The sequence below is a fragment of the Capsicum annuum genome, chromosome 8 (genome assembly GCF_002878395.1).
Source record: "Capsicum annuum cultivar UCD-10X-F1 chromosome 8, UCD10Xv1.1, whole genome shotgun sequence".
Taxonomy (NCBI): Eukaryota; Viridiplantae; Streptophyta; class Magnoliopsida; order Solanales; family Solanaceae; genus Capsicum; species Capsicum annuum.
The window spans coordinates 158,539,771-158,560,617 of NC_061118.1; the positions used below are offsets into that span (position 1 = coordinate 158,539,771).

A 20,847-nucleotide genomic window follows, 5' to 3' on the forward strand; every position below is an offset into this window, starting at 1 on the left:
ATGCAAGTTCACTATGAAAAGTTCAAAGGAAAAACTACTTAACCAGCTGTAATTAGTCTTTTCTTGTAGATCACATATTTTTTTGTAAATTTTTTTAATGAAATAGTCATTCTTCTTTCATGTGGGGGATTGTTGGTTTCTAAGTGAAAATGAATAGAAAATAAAGGAAAGAAAATGGAGGAAAAATTGAAATGTGTATTTATATGTTCTCCCGCATTGGTAGGAGAAAGGAAAATTTTTGTGCTCAAGTATAGAAGCACTCTTTCATGTTGATAGTGAGGCAAGAACAAGACAAGCCTCGCCTTGTCCTTGTCGTTGCTTGCTCGGCTCAGCTTTATATTTGAATTTGAATTTATCGATTGAGAGATTGTCTTTTTGGACAAAATTCATTTGAAATTTAACAATTAGTGAAGTTTTAATTCAAAAATTTGATAGAAATTTTCTTTCCATTTACGAACACATCCGAGTATATGCGGATGCATGTCACATCACACCTCAAAGGGACGCGACCCTTTGAGGCACTGTTTAAAGGAGAAAATGCAATCTACATATGCAGTCACCATCTACGGATGCAGATCGGGTCTTTAGAAGAGACGAAATTTCCTATTTTTGTACAATAAGCGACCTACAACCGCATATGGGCCACCTGCGCGCACAGGTGGGGTCTGCAAGTCGGTGACAGTTAGAAACAGTGCATCTTTTAAAGAAACATTGCTTCTTTTCTAAAGCACTACCTTTTGGCTATAAATACCTGAACTTTTTCTCAGATAAAGGCATAAAATTTTGAAGTAAAATACATTTTCTTCTTCTTAAAAACTCAAGTGTTATTAACAAATCAATGAGTGAGTTCGTTGTTCAGCAAATTTGAGGTACCACTATTTGTTGAAGTGAATCATTTTATCTTAGGAGGACATATTCCATTAACCTCGGGTACTTAAGGGAAATAAAATCCTTAAAGACACACCGTGAATTCGGTGGATTTAGTTCTTTCTATCTTCATCTTTTTCTATGGTTTTACTGTTTTTCTAGAAAATAGTTTGAATTTTATTTGATAGTTCATAAATTATCTGAACTTGTGTTTGAAGTTCTTGAAACTTCATTTCGATATTTATAAGTTGTTTGAACTTGTGTTTGAAGTTATTGCGGATAATACAGATTTTATTCTCGAAAAATAATAATTACATCACAATAAATACTTTTATGTATTATATATTCTTAAAAATGGTATAAACGTAATATCAGGTTGGTTCGATTCAATTTGACTTTTTTTTTTAATTAAAACCAAACCAATTATAGTCGGATTCTTTTTCTAACACCAAACCACTAATCAAATTTTTTTCGGTTTAGGATTTAATTCGATTGGGTTTTATTCACCTCTATCTTTTCACTTTTATGTTCTTTTTGACATATATATTGTTATACCATAGTGAACCAAACTGATATCTTATTTTTATTGTTATTTTATTGAACTAGAAATAGCAGCAACGAATAATCAGGCCTAAGTATTGGTTTTTATTCAACCCCAGGCAAGAGAGAAACAAGTCCAGGAGGAAACAACATCCTGGAGATGAATGCGTGATTATTTTTATGGCTAGGTTTTACAATACTTGATAAATTATGGCTAAAGTTTTTAAGTACATGTTACAACTTGGTGTCGTTTCTACATAAAAGAAATTGGAGAAAATAACAAAATTGAACTCTTATATTTGAAGGTAGGTTCAAAGTAGTTCTTTAAACGTGTACTTAACAATTTTGATCCTTTAAATTTATCATAATTTAAGAAAAATGGTTTGTGGGCAGGTTTAAAATAGTCTTTGAGTACGTACTTAACTTTGATCCTTTTTAAGTTACCAATTAACACTTTTTACTCTCTGGCAATATATTTACAACAATCAAAATTTTCCTAATTATAGAACTGATGTAACAAAACATATGATTAATTAGGATAAGATATGTTAAACAGGCAATAGTAAATTAAAAGTCCAAACAACATTACATCACCTTTGATGGATGCTTACATATCTTTAGGGTTTTTAATACAAAAATTAGAATAGTGCAAGAGGGCCCTAAAGGTTTCAGGCTGTAATAAAAACAATATTCATTTTTCATCGAATTAATAAAATTACTAGTGCAATAAGCATTAGTATAAGAGGGGACGAGAATGAAGAAATATAAGATGTTGAAGTGTTGGTGTTGGGATTTTGAAGCGTCTTTGGGAGTAATGAAGGTTTTAGTGGAGATGTTGTTGTTGGTTTATCAACTGTTGGCGGTTCATCATCTTCTACTACTGATGGTGGATCAACTACTGCCGTTGGTGCTGCCCGTGTTTTAGCAACTGAACGAAACAATTAAGTTGTGCCAATTCAGTAACAAATTATAAACCGATGCCAAAAATAAGTAGTACTCCCTCCGTTTAAAAAAGAATAATTTATTTTGATTTTAAGAAAAGAAAAAAAGTTTTGTCAAAATGAATCAAAATGTCTTATGGTCCTAAACATATCATGTGTAAAGTTGAAATTAAAGTATTGGTCGTTCTTTTTTAAACAGACTAAACAGAAGAATAGGTCATTCTTTTTGAAACAAAAAGATCGAGTAAATACAAGCAAATTGGGGGTCGGTGAATCTTCATCGTTCATAAGATCATCTCTATCTAATATTATAAAAATTCTAGAATTTCGATATTCTACCTAAAATAAACATATTAACATAACTAAAATTGTATTCTAATTATTTGATATTGTCTATGCAGAATCTTCTTTTCTCTTCAACTATGCACTGTTTTTTGTTAGTCTGCAAGAATTTCAGTTTTAATGTAAATATAGTTGGTGATCAGAATTACCTCGTGGACCACGAGGAGAAAGTGCAGGAGGAAAAGCAGCGGCACGTTGGTGGCGAGGAGGATGAGCAGGAGCATGATGGTGATGAGGAGGAGGTGGCGCAGGGGCTGGCACGAACAATGCCGGACCTGCCATGTCAAATAAAATAGCCAAGTTACTCCTGTATGTTAACTGTAAGAGAAAAGGCCTAAAGGTTATGGAAGAGTGGATTCGACCTTTCACCCTCCTTTGGGATAGTAATAATAACAACAACAATAATAATAATAATAATAATAATAATAATAATAATAATAACAACAACAACAGTGATAACAATAATAATAATAATTTCTGGTTTATCCAGTAGGTTGTCCAATGAATTATATTACTTAATCTGTCTGTCCTAATTCAGGTTGCATTCTTTCCTACTTAGTTTGTCCCGAAAAGAATTTCAGATTTCTATAATTAAAAATTACTTAATTTGACAATTATCCTTTTATGCTTAATGAGATGATATACAGTGACACAAATATCTAAGGTTTATTTTAGATATAAATTTCAAAAGTCTTACTTTTAAAAAAAAAAAAAAAAAAAAAAACTTTTGTGCTAAGAGATGTAGTTGATACTAATAGGTGGATTCAACTAACACAAAATAAGATAAAGTTATTGAAATCAGTGACACATATAAGGTTTAATTTCGATTGCATATTTAATACCTGGAGATGGAAGAGGAACCCCCGAGGCTGCAAAAGTAAACAAATTAAAGAAATGACTTTGAGACAATTTAGTCATAATTAAAGGATAATACCAGAAAGAATAAATTCAATAATTTAATTACGTACCACTGCACTGGACAGGCACACCAGCATTGCAAGCTTGAGGAAGTGAAAGTGCCAAAGTACGAATAAATGGTATGGAGACAGGAACATTGCCAGTAACTATAAGACATGCACAATCTATGCTCCCACTCATTGATAACTTTAGTGAATTGCAGCAATCTTCAGTTGGCGAAGACCCATTGCCACTGCTTCCAGTCAGGTAATTAAAACAAGGGGTGAAAGTGCTAAATATTGAACTTGTACACGCCGTGTTTATTTGACCATTTACAACCTTCAACGCTAAAAAACCTACTAGAAGTGTTAGCAAAACAACATCTTGTACTGATACAGAAACCTTTGAATTCTCCATCAGTTGACAAGTCCAAATTGATCTTATGTTCTGAATAGGCTTAATTCTCAGATGTGGATGCATCACAAAATTGCTAATGATTTATATTATATATAGTTTACATTGTTTAGAAGACTAAAACAGTTGAAGCAAAAGGTAGATTTGAATTTTATGGCTGGGAGTTAAACCGCTTTGACTCATAGTCTAAAGTTGGCATTGCCATCTTTTGATCCAAAACTTTAGCTTAAAAAGATGGGAGTCTAAGTTAGGTAGGACAGTTATACTGCTTATAGCATCTCCCAAATATCAAATTTTCCAATCCAAAACATTGTTGTACTCATGTCGAATTCTTAAAAAATAATACTTTTTAGAGAATTCGACATATACACACATCGATATTTATGGAAAATCCAAGCATATAGATTCACATAGCTCTAATGATCTTGTAGGTCCAAAAAGGTTTACCTTTTCCTTATTTTTCTTGTTTTAGATTAGATTCCTCTAGTTTAAAGAAATATTTTCTTACAATACCTCTAGTTTAAATGGAAAAAGAATGAATATTGGCAATTCATACAGTCCTCATGTTTGGGACTAAGGTATTGTTATTTTTTGTTGTTTTCCAATTCTTTAGCCACAATAAACAAAAATAAAAAAAATAAAATCGTAAGATTTAGGTGTTATGTTGAGAGATGTAATCCAGACCATATAACCCGATAGCCTACTTAGGTTAACACTTGTCAATGGTACAAACCAAATCAGATTTTTTTTTTTTGTATCGAAGGTTTAGTTATGACTTAAGCATTTTCCTTTTTTTTTTTTTTTAGTTTGAGTTGGCCAACCAAACTACCTATCATTCCTTCGTGTTAAGAGTTGCGACTTTATATATTTATTTAACCCACAACCTTTTTCTCCCTCAGCACTCAAACTTGTAAATTCTCAACCAACTCAAACAAAATGGCATCCAAAGTCATGAATATAATGGCTCTAGTTATAGTTGTAGTTACCCTATTTGGAATAAGGATGAAGCTCAATCAAATTGCATGACTGCACTAGTTGGATAATTGTCCCCATGTATGAATTATGCTACTGGAAATTCTTCCACTCCATCCTCAACTTGCTGCTCAGCCTTGTCCAGTGTTGTACAGTCCAATCCTCAATGCCTCTGCTCTTTTCTTAATATAATGGTGGTGGTTCTGGTCTTGGGATTGCCATCAATCAAACTATTGCTCTAGCCTTACCTGGTGCCTGTAATGTACAAACTCCTCCAGTCAGCCAGTGCAACGGTAGAACTCCATTTCTTATAGTCTTTCATGCTGAGCGTCACTTTTTTATTGATCCACCGTTTCTTGTCGTCTTTTAGTTAGGTAATCTGACAGTGTAAAAATTGTTCACATTCCTAGCGTGTAAAAGTTAAAGTCGACTTGGATTAAACTTATATTCACTAATTGTAAAAAATTGTTGCTCTATCGATATGTTTTAACTGGTTATGGTAACCTGTCTTATTTTTCAAGTTATTAACCCAGTTATTATGAATTGTTATGTGTTGCTATCTAATAGGTAACCAAATAGTGTAAAAGAAGGATTATGCTGTCGGTAGATAGAAGTTATACTCATTAACCTGCTATTTTTATTTAATCTTTAATTTTGGCTTTGGAAAAAGCAGCGGCCAATGGACCAAGTGCTTCAGTCCCAGCAAGCAGGGGGCGACTCAACATAATTGGTGGCCTAAAGCGAAAAAATTAAAATGAGGCTTCGAATTTTTTTCTTACAAATCTATATTTATAACTTTTTAAGGTGTAAAATTATAAATAAAATAATTTTGTAAAATTATAAATATAACTTTTTGTAGGGTGGCTGACTTGATAGTTAAGAGCGGATCCGAGCTGAATCTTTTTGACAAACTCCGTATTTTTGTTACTCCACCAGCTAGTGTAGTAAACATACCGCAGATCAGTGTGTAATGGGGGGCTAGCAGCCAAAATTTACATATTTTTGAGCCAGACTAAGGCTTTGTAAAATACCTTAACTTCTTTACTTAATGTATTCCAGTTTACCAAAAAAAAAAAAACAGGAATTAAATGAAAAGGGTGCAAGAGAAAACATACCAATACTTTATGTCTTATAAAAGAATTCATAAAGTAAAAGTCTAGTTAAGATCCAAATGAAATTCTTTTTGTTGAACTCTTGTTCTAGATTCAGTTTAAAGATCGTTTAAGAGAAAAATAGCAAATTAGAATCAAATGACGAAAAGGGTGCTGCTAATTGACTTGCTGTGCATATTCCGAAATCCAGAGAAGAATGTACAGAATAAATCTTAATAGTGACAACCTGAAAAGTAACAGTAGAAAATCCCAAAAGAAGAAAAAAAAAAAAACTTTTACTCAGCAAGTTCCACCATGACATTAGTATCAATTATTTTCAAGAACCACAGACAACCTGGGGAATATCTTGTGTTGATTTAGATTAGAAATATTGTCTTCTGATGCCGACGAAGCTTCTACATTAACCCAAAATATTGGGTCCGTGCTTGCACGGGTCTCTAACATCTAGTACTCTCTTATATAAGAAGTGGGAGCTGATTGGGCTTCAATATTTTTCGTTGCGGTGAGTAAATCGTTTCGGATTTTTTTTGCTTCTGGGTTTCTATTATTACTGGAATCGATTAGAATTGTAATTCACAATTTGGTTGCTAGAAATCTTCCAGCCGTAGTTGTGTTTATTGTTCGTATTTTGAAACTTACGACATGCAAGTCTCCATGACTGTTTCAAATTCAAAATAAAAACATTCGGTGCTAATTATCAATGAATTTGCATTTTCAGGTATAATCATTTTTTTTCGGCTTATTTTTGGTGTGTGTGGTTGGGCTTCAATATTTTCCATTGGGGTGAGTTAATTGTTTTGAATTTTATTTTTGTTGATTATGAATTTCTTTGATTACTGAAATTGATTAGAACCGCAATCCACAATTTGATTGCCACAAATCTTCCAGAAGTAGTTGTGTAAGTTGGCTTTAGAGTACTTGCATTTAGGTAATAAGGTAATAGATTTCGACACAAATGGTCGTTACTTGTTACCGTTTTCAGGAGCGCAATTTCTACTTATCGAGGTATAAGCATGTAAACATATCCCAGTTAAAGGTGCTCATAAGAAAATGCAACATGTGCAGGTTTATCACTCACTGCAGACCAAGTTCGGCACAACCAGTTGGCCATGGTGAACTCCGTGCGCAATTATCTTTCGTTATGTAACAAGATAAACAAAGCCTATTCTCAATGTTACAGACACTAATAGCCAATTCTATTGACTTAAGCATCCACAAAGCTGTGTAAATCATCATGAACTGACAAGAAAACGATTGTCCATCTTAAATGTTTTGCCCTAATATCCTTGTGGATCGACATTATACATCCTAATATGACTTTCCCTCTGTTTCCGGGAAGAACCATAAGATGACAATGGCCATACAAACACAACTAATTAAAAAAACTCTATATATTTCTGGAAATAGAAAATGAGCAAACCTGAATTAAATCCAGCAAAAAAAAGAGAACCATCTGTTGAAAAATATGGTTCTATCTGCTCATGAATTAATCTGTACAAGTTTATTACATTGGCACACTTTTTATTTATCCCATAGCCAAAACTTGTGACCAAGCAATTTCTGAAATTTGAAGCAACAACAACAATCCCACAAAGTGGGGTCTGGGAGGGTTGAAGATTAGAAAGAATCTATTGGTGGGACAAATTATGAACAAAACAAAAAACTAGGGCAAAATTTTCACGTATTTCTTTTTTGGGGTTGGTAAATGACCATTTTTGAAATAATTTATAGACGTTTTAGACCACAAATGAAAAAATTTCTTTTGAGCAGACACAAAATATTATGGAAAATATCAAACTGTGGTGTAAAATTTTGTAAACTTTGGATGAGATTCTAATGTTTTGTGGATCCTTAAGGCTATATTTTGACAACTTCTAACAATAGTGGAAAAATCTAAATAAGGCTTTGAGAGTGAAAGGCCCTATAACTTAAACAGGCCATGACGCCTAAGCACAACCGGATTCTCAACTTGTTGAAAGATTGAGTTTGTTACGACTTACGTGGACCAGAAAACATCATGTCAGACTTAGCTAATATTTGAAATAATTACGGTTTGCAGCTACCGTAAATTAAATAGTTAATTATACCTTTTCATTGTACTTGTATATTTTGGTGATCACGTACAAATCTTTAATTTCGGGGCTCATATATGTCTGTATTTGTATACAAAATAAATCAGAGGCTCATATACAAATCTCTAAAGTTTTGTATTTGTATACAAAACGAATTTCGAGGCACATATACAATCTCTAATATGTATATTTAGCTGCTGAATTGTAGTTATATCCTTAGTTAAACAAACTTTAGGTATAACGTCTCATTTATTGACTGAATGTTGGCTATTTTTGAAATTTTATCTTCTTTTTTAAAATTATTTTATGAAAGTCACTATCATAATCTCGTAATATCATAAACATTACACATGCAAAATGGGCAAAAAACATGTTATGTTATTTTAATGGTCTCTTCCTTTTATAATCCTACACTTTTTCCAAAGTCCAAGGACTTTGAAAGTCTCGATAATGGTATTATGTGATAAAAGTAGTGAACAATTAACATATTAGCCAATGTGATAGAAATTGAGATAACTTTGGAACCAATACCTGCCACAACCATTTGGGAAATTTGATTTGGCAGTCGTTTATAAATTTATTTTTATGTATTTTCTTTTTCAAGAAAATCTTATATAAGAAATTGAAAAAATTATTTTTTATTTAATTCGTAAATGATAATAAAAAAAATATTTTCACAGACCATTCAAACAGATAGTGAAATAAATAATGCAATGTAGTACTTTATAACTCCAACAAAAGAAATAAGAATGTTTTTATTAATATATTGTCAATTATTTTTGAGTTAAAAAAAGAAAAAAGATGTATTGTTGAAAATTTCCTCTTATATGTTGTCTGCTGATCGCACGAAAAATAATTTCTTATAACTATATTATGAGTTTTTGTCATGAAAATTAGTAACTCTATCCCATTATTTTAGGTGATTTTAATTGAATCTTGAGGGTTAATTTTACTACTCAATTTGTAGAGGTTTAGAACCCAATATAATATACATTTAAAGTAACTAAATAATAAAAATTCATGATTTTAAAAAAATTCTAACAACTAATTATGTGACAAGAACGCATACATCTCAAATGATGTCTTAAAGCTAGTCAGATTATAAAACCTACCAAACAAATCGAGATTAAAATATGATTTCTCTGTTGATGTTTGCTGACACACTAGTTATAAGATAAGTTGATGATCTTGTGATATCTCCTCTAATTATATTAAGCCATCTAGATATTAAAAAGAATAGAATAATTCTTCTTTACTAATTATAAAAATACATTACAATTATTAATTAACATAAATTCATACCTTGCATTTTTTATTTTTTATTAGTATAAGTACCTGCGCGATATACGGAATATATTTTTTTCTAAGAATATCATTAAAAAAAATAATAACTTATTCTTTTGAACTAATAAACTGTTTAAAAAATTCAATTATATCAAATTATCATATTTTAAATTGATTATAAAATACAAAAAATAATTGTTAATAGTGAAATTAGTTATCAAAGTCTCAATTATTTTAGATGTATGAAAATGATGAAATTGGTATTCTTATATAACTATATTTTGTTGCTGGTTTACAAAAGTAATTAATATTAAATAATTATTATTTTGTCATTGAAATTTTATATTTATATTTTTAACTAATTAAGATACATGATTAAATGTTTTCTTTCATTTCTAATTTTAATTTTTTGGTCTATCGATTCAAAATCAACAACTAACTGCATTAAAAGTAATTAATTTCTCTAATTAAAATTTTTTTATTTAAAATTTTACCATTCTCAATTAAAAAACTATGCACATACAAATTATAATATTGTTTCTCACAAAAAATATATATATAAAACTTTATTTCCAGTGTTAACTCCCCCCCCCCCCCCCCCCCCCCCCCAACACACACACACAAAAAAAAAAAAAAAAATTACCTCCACCATCTGCTTTAGCCCCACACTCTAATCCTACTCCGTAAAATTCCTACTCAAATTATACCAACAAATTTAAGATAAAGTACAAAAGATGATTTAGAATTATTTCAAAAGTATAATTATAAATATGAGATTTGATTACTCTTCTTTTGACTCTTCAAATACTTCAAATTATTTTATCATAGTTTTAAGTTAAAATATTATACAGATTATTAAATGATGTAGAAGCAAATTTTTTAATTAAATTTGTTTGTCCTATAATTTATCTTTAGATGACTTTTCATTGTTTATTCTATAGTTTATCCTTAGGTAAGTAACTGTGATTAAAAAAAAGAATTAATGCTAATGATAAAAAATATTAAAATAATTAAAAAGCTAAATAAGCATGACAACATACCTTAATAGTTATTTATTTATAGAAATTTGATTAGCAATATTACGTATAACTTTTTTATTTACTTTCATAAATTGCACACAAAAAAATATAAATTAAACATAGTTCACAAAGATTTTTTGATTAAATTATTAACACTTTTGTTAAATATATTTTTAAATTAGATGACTCAAACAATATTTATTTTGACAGCAAGAAATTGTGTAATTTGATAAAAAATAGATACCTAAAAAAAATTTTAAAAGGAAGAGATAAGTAATTGAATTCTTCTTCTTACTTATTCTACTATATATTCTACTCTACGTACTCCTACTATTACTAATTGTATTATTTCAAGAATATTTTTATTTTTCATTAATATGTAAATAAATTAAATTTAAATATATTTTATAGCATTTATATTTAAAAGAGATAAGTTTGAGATAGTAAAAGTCTATTAGAACTCTTCAATTATGAATTTCTAATTTTAAGATAATAATTTTTTTTAAAGGGATAATGTATTTCAAATTCAAAATTTTAAAATTTGTTAGAATCTTAGAAAGATAAAATTTTAAAATTTCATGATTATCTTATATTTTAGATATTTGAATTTGTAAAAATTATATTTGAAATTAATGATACCAATTAGGTGTTTTCTATAATAATAATAAAAAATATCATCAATTGGGTTGAGATAAAACTAAAACTCTAAAATTATAAAGGTAGTTATATAAACTCAAAATTGTCATCTGGATAGAATATATTTTTTAATATTTTTTATCTTTTCCTAATATGTAAATAAATTATATTTAAATAAATTTTATAACATTTAAATTTTAAAAGAGATAAGTTCGAAATAGTATATGTTTATTAGAATTCTTTACACTAATGATAATTTTTAAAAAAAAAAAAAAAATCTAATATTTTCAAATTCAAATATTCCTAACTTTTAATTCAAAATTTTTTTTACTCTTACCATGTTTTTTTTTCTCAAGTTAAAAGCAATACAACTTATGTATTACTGCTACTATTATTATTATTTTTTATTTTTATAAAGAGAATATAGAAAAATACTCAAAATAAAGTGTAAAAATATAAAACAAAGTGAGTAGCGATGGATATGCTAGTAAATTCAGTAACATTGTTTCATTAAAAAAAAAATCACATCGTAATTACATCACACTGTATTTTTTTTAAATACAATGAATAATAAAGTAAAAATACACAAATAGAAGAGAATGTCTAGCCTTCAAAGAAAACATTTCACATCGTAATCACATTGCATTGATTTTTTTCACTTGTTATTTGTAATTATAAAGAAAACATTTAATTGACAATACAAAATAAAAACAACAAATTTGCTAAAAGGAAAAAAACATTAAATATATTTTCTATTATATCAATTCAAGTTTAGTTTAAATTCAAATTCAATAGCACTTTTGTTTGTTAAATTATTATTTTTCGAAAAATACAGTATAAAAGAAAAAATAGTGTGACAAACCAACATATTAGAATCAGTTGATTTTGAGGAAAAAACAATCAAGCATAGACGCAATACTCCTAAAGTAATTACCTTAAACTTCTTCTGTTGTTTGGCTGTCGCTCTCAAAATTATTGGCCGTCTACTGCTGCCGTTCTCAAAATTATTGGTCGTCTAGACACAGGTTTCTATGAAAATAATTTTCACCGCATTGTATAAATCTAGCACAATCAAAGAACGGAGATCGATGTCCAATACATATATAGAAGATAATTTCATAATAATCATCGATCTCAATAAAATAATTTACAATAATTTTTTTTAAAACAAAATAGCACAAATTCTATTATGTCAATTCAAGTTTAGTTTAAATTCAAATTCAATAGCAATTTTATTTGTTAAATTATTATTTTTCAAAAAACACAGTATAAAAGAAAAAATAGTGTGACAAACCAACATATCAGAATCAATTGATTTTGAGGAAAAACAATCAAGCATACACACAATATTCCTAAGCATACCTTAAACTTCTTATGTTGTTTAGCTGTCACTCTCAAAATTATTGGTCGTCTACTGGCTGTCGTTCTCAAAATTATTGGTCGTCTAGACACAGGTCTCTATGAAGATAAATTTCACTGCATTGTATAAATCTAACACAATCAAAGAATGGAGATCAGTGTCCAATATATATAGAAGATAATTTCACAATAATCATTGATCTCAATAAAATAATTTACAATATTTTTTTTTTTAACAAAATAGCACAAATTTTATTATGTCAATTCAAGTTTAGTTTAAATTCAAATTCAATAGCACTTTTGTTTGTTAAATTATTATTTTTCAAAAACACAGTATAAAAGAAAAAACAGTGTGACAAACCGACATATCAGAATCAATTGATTTTGAGAAAAAACAATCAACTCACAATATTCCCAAAGCAATTACCTTAAATTTCTTTTGTTGTTTGGTTGTCGCTCTCAAAATTAATGGTCGTCTACTCGCCGTCATTCTCAAAATTATTGGTCTACTGGCCGTCGTTCTCAAAATTATTGGTCGTCTAGACACAGGTATTTATGAAGATAATTTTCATCGAGTTGTATAAATTCAGCACAATCAAAGAACGGAGATCAGTGTCCAATACATATATAAAAGATAATTTCACAATAATCATCGATCTCAATAAAATAATTTACAATGATTTTTTTTAACAAAATAACACAAATTATTAACCAGTTATAAACAAATAATCTTGAATCAAACTTTGAATAGTTGTAAACTGTGCATATATATTAATATGCACACATGTCATCCATGAATGTTATATAACCAACAAAAAAAAAAAACTAAACGCTGAATTAAATAAAAAAAAAGTTTTAGAGAATAAAATAAGAAGTTTTATTAGAAAGTTAGTTTATATAGAAAAGAGTTAATAAAAAATTAGCTTTATCTAGTTTAGAGTTTGTTTTCAATTCAAATTTTAAAAAATGTGTGACTTTTAATTCAAATTCAAAAATATCTAACCAATTTTTAGCAAATTTTATCAATCTAAAGAGTAAAATTTATCTAGTTTAGATTTTGTTTTCAATTCAAATTTAAAAGAAACTGGAACTTTCATCTTAAATTAAAAATTCAAAAATATATATCTAATTTTTAGTAAAGTTTATCTTAATCTAAAGAGTAATTTTAAAAATAAATTATCTTTAAAAATAAAATTTATTTTTATAGCTTCAATTTAAAAGTACATAAAATGTTTCAAACTAAATAAGTTTTTGTTAACTTTACTTTTACGTATACACTATTTTTAGAAAACTTTATCTTTTGTACACTAGTTTTAGAAAACGCTATCTTTTAAAATAAATGTTATATTTTTATAATTGTAATTTTGAAGTATAAAAAACGTAGAATATTCATCTTAAAAATATCATCTCTCAAAATACTTATGTATAATTGATTTATGTTTAATTTTTTTTTTAATCTTTAAAATAAATAACAAACTATATATAGCGGGAGGGGATTGAAAATTACGTGAGGGGTGAAGAATTTAAGTTGGTTTGAGTTTGTTAATTTTTCTTTTGGTCTTTCTTCCTATATTATCACTTTCTTTTATACTATTTTTTTTTAAGAAAAAAATTTAAAGTGTGCTTGTCATATTATTATTATTATTATTATTATTATTATTATTATTATTATTATTATTATTATTTTAATAGTTTTTATCTTTTCCTAATATGTAAATAAATTATATTTAAATATATTTAATAACATTAAATTTTATAAGAGATAAGTTTGAAATAGTATATATCTATTAGAACTCTTTAATTGTTTGTTTCTATGTTTAAGATAATGAAAATCTTTTTTGTAAAAGGATAATTTATTCAAATTCAAATACTTAATTTTTTAATTTAAAAATTTATTACAATATTTTTAACTTTTTCTTAAAATATTTTTTAATATTTTATTAAAAATTGCCGCGTGGCTATTTTAATAGCTTGACACATGGCATCTTGTCTTGCTTATGTTTTGCTTTTATATCTACAGAGATTACAACATTAAAATATTTTTAACTTTATCTTAAATTATTTTTTAATATTATCTTAAAAATTACCACGTGGCTATTTTAATAGCTTGACACGTGGCATCTTGTCTTGCTTATGTTTTGCTTTTATATATCTATAATATATTAAAAGTGTGAAGACCTTTTAAAAAACGATTTGAACTTTTTAACCTTCAGTAAAAGACTCTTCTTTAGATAAAACTGTCTTTTCACTATTTTTCTAATTTATTATTTAGTTATTTTTTATTATGTTAACTAGATTTCCTTTCTACTAGACTTCTTAAAATATATGGGACTCCTAAAATATATGCGATACTATAACGTAATTTTACCTTTTTTCCTTTAGCTAATACTGATATTAATTTCAGTAAATAGACAAGTTTTGCAATAATATAGACCACAGAGAAATCCATATCCGATAAACATTAATTGAGCACAAGTTTAATAAGTTTCAGGATTTAAATAAAAAAGTTGATGAATAAAATTTTAGAATTTTAATATGTGGGTGAATCATATTTTAGTGTGATGAAAGAAGAGTCTTACCACATATTCTATGTCTCTCTAAATATTAATTCTCTTAATAATTTTTGTCATATATTTCCTCTTATCAAATATTTTAGGACTATTTAATATTTAAAATATTTTTTTCATACCATATATTTTAGGACTATTTAATTTTGAATATTATAAAAATCTATAATCTCTATCTATAATCTATATTAAATATTTTGAACTTTTTATCCTTCATTAAAAGACTTTTCTTTAGACAAAACTGTCTTTTCACTATTTTTTAATTTATTATTTAATTATTTTTTATTATATTAACTAGACTTCCTAAAATATATAGTAGGAGAATTAATTAATATTTTACTTCCTACTAGACTTTCTAAAATATATGAGACTCCTAAAATATATGGTAGGAGAATTAATTTTTTATTTTCTACTGTTCAATTAGAAAAATACTTCTAAAATAGGACTCTATTAAGAAATATTTCTATAAATATTGAAATGTACGTTAAACTAGAGAACAAACCGGTTTGCGTATTGGTAGAATATGATTGATGCTCATCTAACTTGATTCGATTGCATGTCTAGATGATGAATGCTTCATTTTCTAACCCTCAACTTCTTCACTATTTTTGTCAGCATAATAGAATTCAACATGTGTGTATATATATATCTTCTTTGTTTTCCTTCAAAATCATTCTTTAGGATCAAAATTTTCGCTCAGACAAGAGTGAGTTGGATCAAATCGAAGCTTTGTGATCAATATTAGAATTTTTTTTATAGTTTACAGGTCGTAGATGAATGTCGGTAGGCTTTGAAGAATTTCTCATGTAAAGGTTAGGTTTAATTGAATTGTTTTGATATCTTTATTATCTTATTGTTTTATTTTAATTTACAGATGCTAGATGAACATGGGTTGACTTTGAATTTTTTTTTAGGTAAAGGTTAGGTTTAATTGTATTATCATAATATCTCTATTAATTTGTTATTTTGTGGTAGTTTACCGTTCGTAGATGAATCTCCATCGGCTTTGAAAAATTTTTGTGTGTAAAATTTAAGTTTAATTGTATTATTTTGATATCACTTTTATCGTATTATTTTGTTGCAGTTTACAGGTGATAGATAAATGTTGGTCGGTTTTGAGAAATTTTTTTATGAAAAGGTTAGGTTTAGTTGTATTACTTTGATATCTCTATTATCGTATTATTTTGTTATTGTTTACAGGTGGTAGATGAGTGTTGGACAACTTTGAAAAAAATTTGTGTGTAAAGATTAGATTTAATTATATTATTTTGATGTATCTATCATTGTATTATTTTGTTGCAATTTACACCACCGGAATGCCTATGAGATAGTTCCTTTCGATTGTAGCCTGTCGCTACCTGGATCAATCAGTCTATTCTAGATGAATGTCGATCGATTTTTTAAAATATTTTTTATAAAGATTAGGTTTAATGTCGATCGATTTTTTAAAATATTTTTTATAAAGATTAGGTTTAATAAGTAAATTTTTCATCTTTACATACTAAAAGATATTAAATTTAATTATTATATTTATTTTTATTATTTAAATAAATATTTTATTTAATATAATATTTGAATTCACTAAAATGAGTTACATGCGCAAGGTGCGTAATTAGTATATATAGAGAGATTTCTAAAGGGTGCACTCAGAAAAAGTCGGTAATATATGGGGGCCTACGTCACCCTAAAATATTCTTTTTGTCTAATCAATCTGAATATATATAAAACTAATCACAGTTGATTAAATTAATACTTCTGATCTTAGAGTTGAATTAAGCAGAGAAAACGTGTGCATATATTGTTTGTTGATTAGTTATTTCATTTAAAAATAATATTTGGAAAATATAAAGAAAGAAAAAAGTTAAACAGAAGAAAAATTAGCCCTTGGATTTTGATATTATTTTATGGCCTCGTCTATTTATCGACAGATCTGGTTAAGCCATGTTGACTTGTCTCCCTCCAGCGTTTAATCATGGCCTTTTGGCTTGATATATAAATCTATAATCTCCATAATAAGTCGAAGAATGTCATAAGTCCTCTTCAACAATAAGATTGACAGTCATTAGGTAATTTATTTCCATTCCATAATCTATTTGGCTCAAGCCATATTGATTTGTCTACCTCCGGCGTTTAATCGTGGCCTTTTAACTTGATATATAAACCTATAATCTCTATAATAAGTCCTCTTTATCAATAAGCTTGACAGTCATTAAGCAATTTATTTCCATTCCATAATCTATTTGTCTTGCGATATTTATTCATTGATTGATGCTCCACAGTTTTCGTTTGTATAAATCCATGATCACGTTCACCATTTTGTGTATGATATTGCAATGTCTTACTATATAATTAGGGAAGTTTATAATTACACTTAATTTCTTTTCTATTGTAATTAGCTCTATTTTTTCGTCCTTTTTTTTGGGGTGGGTGCATTAGATATTGTTTGATGTATTTCATAATTACAGTACATAGAGAGACTTACATTTACCAAAAAAAAAAAAAAGTTGAAAAGTAAAGATTCTGTATCTTCCAAACTATACTTGATTTGAGTTGGTAAATTAATATTCAATGTTTCGAAATTTCCTTTGATATTTTATACCTTTAGATTTCTTTTTAAAATCTTCTTAATAATGATTTCATTTCTCTTTCTCTTTTATTTTTCCCAAATTCCTACTTGTCTTGTTAATTATCAATGGTTCGGATTTTAAAATTATCAAGTACCTTAATCATCATTAAAATACATATAAAGTTATCAAATACCTTAATTATGATAATAGTAATAATAATATATTCTCGTCACAACACAATAGCATTTATTTTTTCAAAGGATGACAATAAATTAGTACTATACTACTAACGATAAAAATAAAAAATATAATATTGATATCTACTCCTATAATAATAATAATAGTTGTGTCTCACCGCATTATAATAAAACGAAAAAAGTAATCACGTGTCCACATATTCTACTACCTAACATGTGTTTTCAATATACACAGATTATCTAATACTGTATGACTAATTAATACATACTTTCACATTAATTAATTTATTACTTCTAAACAATATGTTTATTAATGATGGAACACCCAATTTTTTCTTTTTAAATTCCTTAAACTTGCCCATTGGAACTTGGAAGGGCTAGACCTAAACTTTGATTTTAAACAAGTTGAAGTTGCAAAGGTTCAAAATTCTCAAACATTAAAATAATACATCTTTCTTAGTCAGTGCTTTGTTTTTTGCTCTTTAGATAATATTGTTTAATTAACACTTTTAAATTATTGTTCTGAAGAGACCTTGATTAGCAAACAAGAATTAACACTTTTAAATTATTGGGTACACAAGAATGCCTTTTGTGTGCATTATGCGTTGACCCGTTGTGGACAGAGGAAATAATGAAAGTTTTATTTAAAAATAATAATAATAATAATAATAATAATAATAAATAATATCATAATTATTTTTATTTTTTTTTTAAAAGAAAAATATAATTCTTTTTCATATTCGACTAACTTCTTTCTCAGAAGAAATATTTTGAAACTCTATAAATAGAATAATTGCATTCTTATACAACAACACAATAGCATTTACGATATAGTCGTTTAAGAATTTTGCTTAGGGGATATTTTCTCTCTCATTAGTTTTTATACTTTGTAATATTGAATTTTATATGTAGGCCAATTGGTCAAATCATAAATTATATCACACCTTTTAGTTTAATTTTGTGTCATCTAAATTATCGTCACTGTAGTTTGCAAACTTTAAGCTTCCGCAAGTACGATGCCCTCTCGATTTCGAACCTAACGAATGGTATCAGAGTCTACAGTTCAAAGATCTAGTGGTTTGGTGAAACGAGATTAAAGACAGGTTTAAGGCGGTTCAAATCAATTTGCAATCAATTTGATGATAATGGGAACCTTTGTCGAATTACATGTGGAGAACAAGATTCACCCATATTTTCAACATTTCTGTTGCTACATCCTTAAGAAAAATATAAATTTTAACCATGATGTTTTAAATCTGATTTTTAACCATGACAAGCAGTAGTGTTGCAGATTATATGAAGAACAAAGATTATGCACGTGAAGAATGCGGATCAAATTATGTCAAGAAAATCAAACTCAAAAGGGAAGATTTATTAAGGTTTTTATCTTGATTTTCTTATCTAATTTAAATTTTATTTTCCTTACTAAATTTAAATTATGAAATAAGAAAATATAAATGAATAAAAATAATAATATAATATTAAAGAGAGAAAAAAAATAATCTTTTTTCAGAATGTAAAATAGAGTTGTGGGTCGAAATTGATGTTCTCCAAATCAGAGAATCTTTATATTTAAAATGTAAGATAAAGTGTGGTTGAAAATGATTTTACATGATAGAATTATAATTTTACTTTAATTAAAGATTTTAAATTTAATTTCTAAATGTGTATCATTTTTTTTCAGAGAATGCTTTACCGTTCATATTTTAAGATTATCCTTTTTAAGTACAAATTTAAATTTAATTGAATTCTAATAAGAATACTATCCACCAATTAACTACCATAAAGTGAAAATGAAGAAACGTGAAACGTATGGATTTGATTGTGTTTCCCCAAGATGTCATTAATTAAGTTATGGGCGGTCATAATTAAATATCTGCTTAGGACAGAGGCCGGTGACATTAATATCAAGATAATGATATTAACATAAAAGAAGTAAGTAAATATTTAACGTCTGAAAAAAAACACAGTACTAGTATACTGTATATAAAAAATTATATCTGCTGATAGACTGACAGGGACTCAACCATACAATACAAGAATTATTATTGTGCAAAAAGTTATATAACATAGTACTAGTATAAAAAAAAAATTATATCTGCTGATAGATAGGGACTTAACCATATAGTAATACATATTAGTATTAAATAAAATCTCCTTTTTAACTAAAAATAAAAAATAAAAAAATATAATGCAAGAATAATTAGTGGTGCAAACTTAACCATACGAATACAAGAATTATTAGTGGTGCAATAAAAAGCTTGTTGACTTATCTTTCTTATTTATTTATTTATACTTCTATCCATTAGTTTTTTAAAAAACGACTTTCCACGCTCTAAAAAAAGATAGATTGGGAGGCTAGATTTGGTAACACAGAATCTATTGGGTGAATTTAAAAAAACACAGAATAATTAGAAAATTTATAACATTGACAGAAAGTGAGAGTCCAGCATTCTGGGTTTCCTATCCTTCCCCAATCCCCGTGCATAGCGGGAGTTTTAGTACATCGAACTGCTTTTTTTTAAAATTATTTTTAATTAATATGAGTAATTCATCCGACAAATGAACAAAAAATTCAAGTTATAAATCACGAGTTTAGCTAATACTCTCAAGTAACAACTTAGGGATCGTTTAGTTGAGAATGTAGTTATGCTGAGATTAGTTATGCTGGAATAAGTTATACTGGAATTAGTTATACTGAGATTATTTTTTATTGAGTGTTTGGTTTGTTTTATTCTAAGTAATATGCATGATATAATTTCTAAGAACAAATTAATTGATTACCAAAATACCTGCTATCTTGTTTAACTTTTTTTTTATATATATATTTCTTTTCAAATTTTAAATATTTATTCTTAAAAATAAAACTTTCATCTTATTTAGCTTAATTTTTTTATGTGTGCATTTTCATAATTATATCGTGTGTATTTTAAAAATAAAATTTTCATCTTATTTAACTTCAATTTTTTTGCATATGTCTTCCCATGATTATGCCGTGTGTGTTTTAAAATTTTTTTTTACTACATCTTATTTAATTTGAAATAAAAACTTCCAACTTAAG

The 20,847-nt window shown here is 27.4% G+C and overlaps 1 protein-coding gene across 1 annotated transcript; it reads right to left on the reverse strand.

Annotated features, from left to right (window-relative positions):
* Nucleotides 1-1,921: 1,921 nt before the first annotated feature.
* Nucleotides 1,922-4,066, reverse strand: LOC107879855 (non-specific lipid transfer protein GPI-anchored 16). Its single transcript, XM_016726792.2, has 4 exons — nt 3,659-4,066; nt 3,533-3,559; nt 2,840-2,965; nt 1,922-2,335 (listed from the first exon to the last, which is right to left on the reverse strand). Exons 1-4 carry the CDS (start codon nt 4,002-4,004, stop codon nt 2,106-2,108), a joined length of 729 nt encoding a protein of 242 aa, XP_016582278.2. The 5' UTR covers nt 4,005-4,066; the 3' UTR covers nt 1,922-2,105.
* Nucleotides 4,067-20,847: the final 16,781 nt, after the last annotated feature.

Bases quoted from the DNA above. Each gene is read 5' to 3' on its own strand.
- LOC107879855 (XM_016726792.2), bottom strand. From the start codon at position 4,004: ATGGAGAATTCAAAGGTTTCTGTATCAGTACAAGATGTTGTTTTGCTA. The intron at 2,966-3,532 runs GTATTAAATATG...TTGACATGGCAG, and splicing joins GGTTCCTCTTCCATCTCCAG to GTCCGGCATTGTTCGTGCCA. The intron at 2,336-2,839 runs GTAATTCTGATC...TGTTTCGTTCAG, and splicing joins TTCTCCTCGTGGTCCACGAG to TTGCTAAAACACGGGCAGCA.